General features: G+C 35.7%; 1 protein-coding gene across 4 annotated transcripts; it reads left to right on the top strand.

Annotated features, from left to right (window-relative positions):
• Positions 1 to 920: 920 nt before the first annotated feature.
• On the top strand, positions 921 to 4,870 carry LOC18109687 (BES1/BZR1 homolog protein 4). 4 transcript variants are annotated; one of them, XM_024601047.2, is made up of 3 exons: positions 923 to 1,590; positions 3,556 to 4,322; positions 4,394 to 4,804. In XM_024601047.2, exons 1-3 carry the CDS (start codon positions 1,375 to 1,377, stop codon positions 4,395 to 4,397), a joined length of 987 nt encoding a protein of 328 aa, XP_024456815.1. In that variant the 5' UTR covers positions 923 to 1,374; the 3' UTR covers positions 4,398 to 4,804. The 4 variants fall into 4 exon arrangements, with proteins under 4 accessions (XP_024456812.1, XP_024456815.1, XP_052306451.1 ...); XM_024601044.2 differs by having other exon boundaries at positions 921 to 1,590; positions 3,556 to 4,804; XM_052450491.1 differs by lacking the exon at positions 923 to 1,590 and adding an exon at positions 2,205 to 2,771 and having other exon boundaries at positions 3,556 to 4,870.
• Positions 4,871 to 9,753: the final 4,883 nt, after the last annotated feature.

The raw sequence follows: 9,753 nt of genomic DNA, 5'->3' as shown, positions 1-9,753 counted from the left end.
ACTTGATTGTAAATAAATTTTAGAAATTAAGAACTGAAATGTAATTAATACAGAGGATTACAATCTAAATATAGAAAAAATCAAGTAAGGACTTGATTGAATAATTTTCTAAAATTATTCTAAAATAATACGTGTGATATTATTTAAGGGAAAATTTGATTTTTTGTCATTTATAATATTTTTAGATTTTTCTATAAATAGAATGTCATGCTTCTTATTTTCTAAAAGAAAGTAAGTATTGTACAATACAAAAGCACTTTAAAAAAAAAAAAAGAGTTGTCACTCTAAGGTTTAGAAATCCCTTTTTTTAGAAGATTTATCACCTGTAGTTTGTGTGGATTATCGTTAAATTCTAGACACTTGGACAACTTGTGGTTTGCAACAACTAGCCTTGAAGAAGTTATTTAAAGTCGAAAAGAACTGCTCTTCAAGTAATTTTCTTATAAACCCTGAACAACTTTAAATCTGTTTTATGAGATCCTTGGGACTCCTAAAAAAATTTAATTTTATTGTTCTTGCTACGTGAATGTGTTTCAAGAAACCCAATCGGACATTTGGACAACTTATGATTTGTAATAACTAGCCTTGAATAAATTATTTAAAGATGAAAAGAACATTTGCTCTTCAGATAATTTTTGTATAAACTTTAAACAACTTTAAATTTGTCTAACGAGATCTTTAAAACTCTTGAAAAATTTTAAATTTATCATTTCCGCTATGTATATGTGTTTTAAGAAACCTAACAAATTAGTTGGGTTTTTTGAATCTTAATACTTATGTTTTTTATTGATATATTTTTTTTCAGTTTATTTTATTGACCTGAGAGAATATTTATATGGTCTTGCTATACAATTTGAAGAACTATATCTATTCAGAAAATTCCATCCAATGTCAGTGGCAAATTCGTAGATAAAACATCAACAAGGACTAATAGTGGAAAGCACCCAGCTCCAACATATTTAGCTGACAGTTCTCCTGATGATTTCTTCAGGTTTTGCTTCTTCCCGGGTTCAACCAAAAAAACATCACCTCCAGTTTCATGGCCACCTTCTAAAATCTATATTCAAATGGATCTGATCTGACCAGTTACCCTTTACCAATTCCAATTGCTCTCATTCAAGCCATAACAGGTTTCTTTCGTTTTTAGGTCCCTAAAATATTGCAGCTTTCATTGATTTCTCATCATTATCTACTTATTCCAGTCCTCATTGAACACACTTTTTTTAATAAAAAACCAGACTTCCACAACAAAATTTTAGTCCGAAAATTTAAACTCAGTTTTACTGAGTCTTCCAAGTACCGCCCATATAGAATCTTGCTCCTTTCTTGCTAATCCAGTCACTTCGTAGATCAATTTTGTTATAGACTAGAAGTATGACTTCAGGTACGAGACTACCAACATGGAAAGAAAGAGAGAACAACAAGAGAAGAGAAAGGAGAAGAAGAGCCATTGCAGCAAAGATATTTTCTGGGCTAAGAATGTATGGCAACTACAAGCTTCCAAAACATTGTGACAATAATGAAGTCCTTAAAGCCCTCTGCAATGAGGCTGGCTGGACCGTCGAGCCCGATGGCACTACTTTCCGTAAGGTACTTTTCTTTTTACTCGTTTATTCACCATCTGTATTTCATTTCTGCTTAACTTTGGTTTTAGGCTTTTAGGTAGCCAAAACTTGAAAAAGTAACAGTTTTCGTGTTTTAATTTCGTTTAATGAAGAAACAAAAAAAGAGAAGTGATTAATTTTCTTATTACTTGAACATGAATTCTGGGTTACTTCTAGTTTGATTAGTTTTGTCTATTTAATCGCATTACTATCCTCTCTGTGCATTTTAGAATCATTCATGACTCTGTTATCACAATAAGCGTTGGAAATCACAAAAATACTATGAACCCAGCTCCTGCATTTCATGATTATTGCTCAATTTTGCTTAAGCTAGCTTGGCAGTGGTTACTTTAGGTGTTAACTGGGCGGGGCTAGTTGTGGCGCATATTAACATAAGCTTGACATTGCATGCTAACGTGCGCCGGTTTCTGTTGCCGTAGCGGTGGCATTACTGAGGTATTTTTCTTCGCTCTAAAGCTGGTGTGATCAGTGGGGTTAGATTCGTTTGCTGATTTTTTTGTATCGCCTTTCTGGGGTTTATCTCCAGCGCACGTTAGATCGTCAGCCTTGTGTTTTATTGGCTGCTTTTTTTATGAGTGCGGTGTTCACCGGCGTACGTTAGATCCGGTCAGCACTGCTTTAGCGATCTTGTTTCCTTTTTTAGTCTGGGTGATGTCAGTGTTTTTGCTTTCTCGCGTGAACCACAAGATTCTCTCTTTTCTTCCTTCTTTCCTTCTTTTGCCAACCAACTTTAAGACTCACTTTAGTCTGTTAGAGAGAACATGGAGCAGCAGCACAGACCTCCCAAGAAGACCAAAATGCCCTTGAAAACAACATGAGAGCCGTAGCATGTGGTAAAGGGTCATCTTGACTGTAGGGGTCTGGGGCTCTCTTTCATAGATTTGGTTGAGTTGCTTTTAGTTCCTTGCCAGTAGAAATGCAGACCCTTTTTTCAGTTCTGTTCAGTTTCCCATTTGGGAGGTGTTTCTGCTGGTGATAGTGTTGCTGCTTCTTTTGTGGAGTTCCACTGGAGTTCAATTACTGTTCAACAAGTTGAGAATAAATTTACGTAAGTCTAGTAAATAATGTCTGTTGGGCTTGGAGATTGTCAAAATACTTGTCTTGTTGGGTATGCGGGTCGTTTTAAGGAATGTTAAAGATTGTCAGGTGATCTCCTTCTAAAATGAAAACCTATTAGATAAGATCTTCAAATATAATTTATATAGTTCTTTAACAAGAAATACAAGAATAATGGTATTTCCTGAGCTGAAACTCATTCATCCAGATGTAGGTGGGTAAGTCCAGGGGAAAAAAGACGGCAAAATTGTCTCCCCATCTATATGATATAATCTAGAGGAATGAAGCATTGGGAAGGATGCAGTAGTGGATTATAGAGGAAATTTATGGTGATTGTTGAGAGTAATATCTGTATCTTGTGAAGAAATGACCTGCGGAAGTGAATTTGTTAAATTTAAAAAAATGTGGATATTTAACCTTCATCCACTGTTAGGTTTTAATTGTTTATCTATACGTAAACTTGCTGGCTTATTTCTCTAAATTCACTTCCAATTCCATGCCATATTTTCCAGCTGCTCTGGTCATTTTATAATGCCTTCTTCAGTTGTAGACACGTGTTAGAGCTCCTATCTTTGCATCCTGACACTGCTTTGTCAAATGCCATTGGAAACTGACTCGTCCCTGTTACTAGTATGGTTGAAACTTTAGGCGCTGTTCTTAAATTGGATACTGGCATGCACCGAGGATATGCTTGTAAGGCTGGAAAAATATATTTTTTCATCAAAATAATGTTACTTGTTTTTGTTATTGTTTGGCATATTCTTTGCAATAGCCTTACCTGTATCACTTCGTCAAGTGATCTGTGGTGAACTTTTTATGACTTCGTTAATGTTTTTTCCAAGCCCCTGGTTTCATCGTTTTTTTCTTTTTTTAGGGATGCAAACCTGTAGAACGCATGGACATTCTTGGTGTTTCTGCAACAACAAGTCCATGCTCCTCGTACCACCCTAGCCCTTGTGCTTCCTACAACCCAAGTCCTGGATCCTCTTCCTTTCCCAGTCCAGCTTCATCCTCATACGCTGCTAATGCCAATATGGATTGCAATTCCCTCATACCATGGCTCAAAAACCTCTCATCGGCATCTTCATCAGCTTCCTCCTCTAAGTTTCCTCATCTCTACATCCATGGTGGCTCCATAAGTGCTCCTGTTACTCCTCCTTTGAGCTCTCCAACAGCTCGAACCGCTCGAATAAAAGCTGACTGGGAAGACCAATCTATCCGCCCAGGCTGGGGTGGGCAGCACTACTCCTTCTTGCCATCTTCAACTCCACCGAGTCCTGGCCGCCAAATTGTTCCCGATCCAGAATGGTTTAGGGGGGTTCGAATGCCACAAGGCGGTCCAACGTCTCCCACATTTAGCCTAGTTGCCTCCAACCCATTTGGCTTCAAGGAAGAGGCTTTTGGTGGTGGTGGATCCAATGGTGGATCCCGCATGTGGACTCCAGGTCAAAGTGGTACATGTTCACCTGCCATTGCAGCTGGCTCTGATCATACAGCTGATATTCCCATGGCCGAGATTTCAGATGAGTTTGCATTTCGATGTAATGCTACTGGTCTAGTGAAGCCATGGGAAGGAGAGAGGATCCATGAAGAATGTGGATCAGACGATCTAGAGCTAACGCTTGGGAACTCAAGAACCAGGTGAGCTGGCATGATATTTGATTAAATAGATCAATTCTACTGTTGTTTACTTGAATCTTGTTGAAATGCAGATAAACAATTGCAAAAATGAAAATTCCCGAGTGAGCTTCCTTGCATGAACTTTCATTGTATGTTTTTACTACTGAGTTGTATAAGGGATCTTGGTGAGTAATTAGCCCTTGCTGCCCTCTGCATGTTTATTTATTTTTCACTGTTTGCTTTAACTTTTTTCTGGATAACACATAGATAGTGCTTCAAAGTGAGACGTGGTTTCACCCTTTCACTTGGTTAGTTTCACTCTAAATTCTATTGGAAGAACTGCTTCAACCGGTCGTCTTCCTTCAGTTTCTGGTTTGCCATTGAAGAGTAATGCTCAGTGACTCAAGTGAATGGAATTGTAATTCAATGCTTTTTGTGTATTCTTTGGCATTGAAATGTATTGTTCATATTATAATTTTCACTTCCGTTTTAGCTTTTCTTCATTACCCTTGTTGCGCTTTCATGAAGAAAAGATTTCTTTTCAATAGATGACAGAAGGGTAAATTCAATCCTATTATTGCAAGTAGAGAGTGGGTGAGCTATCATCAAGAAACCACTTTATAGAAAATGATGACTGTCTCGGACCAGATCATTACTAGCTTGCCACCTGAAATCAAGAAATTAGAATGGCCAAATGTTATGTCTTTTTGAATGTATCGAACATCTTTTGACCAAAACATTTGAGTGCCCTGTTCGTGTGGTGCCACGTATGATATCTGACCAGGAGTTTTCGTTGACAAGGAGTGTGCAACAACCACAAAGATGGGCTTGGCTTGGCCCCTTCGCTTTAACAATTTTTCAAAGTTTTCAATCAAGTCTTTTACGAGTCCATTCTTTGCCTTATCACGTTGGTTAGCCATCAGTTCTTGTCTCCAAAAACTACGGAATTGATTCAGGTTTGATGTCCTCCACCTAAGCATGTTGGTGATGGAAAATGGCTCGGTGCGTTTGTGTGTGTGCGGGCGATAGTGAGAGAGACAGTGAGACCTCTTACCTACAATCGCAAACGCTGTGTTCATCAGCGATGAATTATAATGTGGAAATTGTACAGTTGCAAGTATACTCCTTTCAAGTGAGCATCCAACAAATGCACCAGCGTTGTTGATCGGAACATTAAGGCCGTGTTTGATTGCAGGAAAGTGAATTCCTGGAATTCACTTTTCTTGTTTTCCCATGTTTGGCAGCAATATAAAAAAATAGTCAAAGGAAACTGAATTCCGGTCAACTTTAAAAAAGTAACGTTAGGAAAGGAAAGTGTTTTCCTTTTGTTAAATAGAGGAAAACACTTTCCTTCGGGCCTTTTCTTCCGTTCATTTTCTCATACAGCTGTGTATCAGCTCTCAACTGGAATTTTTTCTTCAAAATCACAGAGGAAACTGGGAACAAGAGGAAACTGAGCAGGAACAAGAGTATTTTTCTAGACCAATTAATTCTTGATAAATCTGCTACTGCTACTGTCATATTTTTTCCATAACATTTCCAACTTTTCATCTTCATAAATCTACTACTGCTACTGTCAACAACTATTAATCTCGTCACATTCAATTAATCAAGCAACCCAAACAAACACAACCCAAAAAAACACATTCTGTTGACAGAGAGACAAAACCGGCCGGGGGGGATAACTGTGACAGAGAGAGGCAAAACGGTGGGGGGAGGGCGGGAGAGATAACTGTGACAGAGAGAGGCAAAACGGTGGGGGGGGGGAGGCGATTTCTGTTAACATGAAGAGGCAACGCGGTGGGGGGGGGGGGGGAGGCGATTTCTGTTAACATGAAGAGGCAACGCGATGGGGGAGGGGCGATCGATTTTTGTTGACAGAGAGGCCAAAACGGGGGGGGGGGAGGGGCGATCGATTTCTGTTGACAGAGAGGCCAAAACCGGGGGCGATCGATTTCTGTTGACAGAGAGGCCAAAACGGGGGGGGGGGGGCGATCGATTTCTGTTGACAGAGAGGCCAAAACGGGGGGGAGGGGCGATCGATTTCTGTTGACAGAGAGGCCAAAACGGGGGGGGGGAGGGGCGATCGATTGCTGTGAGGCGGCCGATTTCTGTTGTGGGGGCGATCCATCTGTTATCAAAGAGAGACAAATCGGGGGGGGATTTCTGTTTCTGTGAATCCTTGGGGGGGGGGGGAATGGGAGCAGGGGAATTGGGGGACTGGACCGAGAGGAGAGGGAATTGGGGAGCAGGGGAATTGGAGGAGATTTGTGAATGGGAGCAGGGGAATTGGGGGACTGGACCGAGAGGAGAGGGAATTGGGGAGCAGGGGAATTGGAGGACATTTGTGAATGGGAGCAGGGGAATTGGGGGACTGGACCGAGAGGAGAGGGAATTGGGGAGCAGGGGAATTGGAGGAGATTTGTGAATGGGAACAGTGAAATTGTTGAATGCTAATGGGAAATTATACAAATCGGTTATAACGAAATTATAGGGAAAATGTGGAATGAATATAACAGGAAAAATAGGGAATTATTGTCCGCTTATTTTAAGTTTTTAAAATTGAAAAAAATATAGTAATAGGTTTTACTTAAAAAATATTTCACAAGCTTATTTCTATATAATATGATATGACATATATAGTTATATTTTATAAAATAAGCTATGTATGAATATATATTATAATAAAAAAAATTCATCATTATACTTTTTAGATTTCATTCTTTTATTGTTACTGATTAAATTTTTATATTAAATATTTTATATATATTAGATAAACTTGAAAAAAAAAATTAATTCATTAATAAATTATTTTCCAGTTTCTTTTCCATAACATAACCAAACACAGGAAAGTGTTTTCCAGTTCATTTTCCATAACACTACCAAACATCGGAATTCACTTTCTCGGAATTCACTTTCCCCGAAATTCACTTTCCAAAAGGAAACAACTTTCCTGCAAACAAACGGAGCCTAATATTGATTTTCTTATAAAGCAGCAGCAGCCGCCGCGGCGGCGGCCTCCTTTTAAAAAAATCAAATACCATCTGGAGACCTGCAAAGAGAATTACAGAACATGAAGATCGACATAAGCAGAAGGAACAAAAGATAAGAATTTATGAGATGGTAAGAGCGTGTGCTAAGAAAGGAGCGTGTGCTAAGAAAGCTAAGTATATCACTCATACTTGATGAACAACGCAATAGTCCCATTCTTGAGGACTGTAGTCAATAGATTATTTCCTGAAAACAATCAAGAGGCTATGCATGGACCAAAAAAGAAGTTTTACTCAAGAAGATTGCAGCTATAATTTGAAAGTAGCACCGCGATGAATTCCATGGTAAAACGAGGTTTATCATAAAAAAAAAAAACAAAAACGTAGAAATACCTTTACTGCAACAGTAATTAGATTGGTGGCTAGGGTTGTGCTGCATGCTGGACCAAAAATTTTTAACATGAAAAAAAAGTTTGGGAGATGACTAAAAAAACAACGTCGAATAGTAATATTAGGAAATAAAATAAGATTAAAAAAATATTAACTCTTATTAGCTTTTTAAACTACAGTTTATTATACCAGAAGCATTATATATGAAAAAATCATGAAAATTAATTTCTAAAAAATAAAATATTGAATGATAAAATTAAAAAAAAATCCAAAATAATAAGAGCCAAAATAAAAGGATTAAAAATATAAAGCAAAAAAAATAAAAAAAAATAAGGGACAAAATGAAACAAAAAACACTATAAACTTGGTTTGAAGGGTGAAATTATAAACAATAAAACTTTTATAAAAAGGTTAAGGAAAAAAAATTAAAAATCAAAAGAATAAGAATCAAATTGAAAACATTAGTAAATGAAAAAAAATGAATATATAAAATTTTTCAACGTGTTTTTTTACATAAATTTGTTTTTCTAAATGTAATTGAAAACCTTATACACGCATCTAATTAAATAAATCAAGAACCATTGTATAAATATATTAAAAAAAATCATTAACGATAAAGAAAAACAAAATTGGAAAAATTAAGAGTAAAATATAGATCAAGATATTTAATATCGCAACAAGAGTCATTTACCCAGTTGTGTTTATTAAATTAATTTGTAATAGAAATTGACATGCATATAAAATTTATTGAATAAAATAAAAGGAAAAACAATATGCAAGGCTGCACATATTTAAAATATTGTAAAAAAATAAATATTTTTTTAACAAATAAATTTAATATATATAAATATAAAAAAATCATAGATGAATTATATTAACCTCTTCAAAAATTAAACACATCCAATATAATTAAAAAATAATTTTTATTTAAAAAAACAAAATCACAAAGAATGAGCATTAATGAAAACATAAACTTAAAATTATTTTAAAAAAGACATAAAATATTAAATTTTTTTAAAAAAAGATAAGAATGAGGTTAGGAGCTGTTAAGCCAGACCAAACACTTGACCTATAAAAAAAAAAACTCGTGTGTGAACCTTTATTTTTTTATAGTTAATGGAGTGGACGACATGTTGTTCGTTCCAATTTACTTTCAAAAAAATAAATAACGCGTTATCTAGAGCTCTCCACAGTGATTGAAAAAACAAGTTCCTGATTTTTCTTTTGAAAACTCATTTTCAACTCAATTTCAATCCAAAACACCTAGAAAACACTCTAAGAACCTTGTCAAACCAATCCATGACCTCCAGAAAATGTAAAAAACTGCCTTAAAATCCAAAATCAACCTGAACAAAAAATCTTCTTAAGCTCAAATATGTATTTTTAGGCTCTTTTGAGGTAAAAAGAAAAAAACATCTTATTTGAACTTCTTTCATCACATGGAACTATTTGGCACAGAATCAACTGTTTTGGTGGTTGGAATCGTCGTTACGTCAACTTTTTCTCTTTAAGCTGGAATCTAATAAGCCATTTTCTGTCTTCCCATGAAAAAATGATTGAAAAATAAAGAAAATAATGTTTGGTAACAAAATTAAATTTTTTAAAATCAAAGGACCAGTCATGTGATAGATAAAAAAGAAGGGAGACTAAAACGTGTTTTTCAAACAAATTTCAAAATCGCCGTTTATTTTATCTTTTTTTTTCATTTTAGGCTTTTCTTTTTCAATTCAACCCTTTTTTCCAAAAAAAAATATGTAACTGGATGCTAATTTGATCTCAAAAGAACTAATTGTGCAAAATAAAAGTTTAAAAATCAAATTAAAATTAAAAAAACTACTTCAATTCATAGTAATCTATGAAAAAGTACACAGTAACAGTATAATCAAGAGCCCTTCTAGTTTCTTTTAATAATAATAATAATAATATTGGTTATTATATGTGCCATTTAATCTGCAAAAAGATTCACGTGAATTCTCAATAGTCAAATTACAAACATGGAGCAAGAATCCATACTGTACTATTCGGGGTTGGTTCCTTTGACTCCATTCTGTTTTTTGTTTTTGGAGAAAAAA

This window comes from Populus trichocarpa, chromosome 1, assembly GCF_000002775.5.
Source record: "Populus trichocarpa isolate Nisqually-1 chromosome 1, P.trichocarpa_v4.1, whole genome shotgun sequence".
Taxonomy (NCBI): Eukaryota; Viridiplantae; Streptophyta; class Magnoliopsida; order Malpighiales; family Salicaceae; genus Populus; species Populus trichocarpa.
This window is presented reverse-complemented; position numbering and strand designations above follow the sequence as displayed.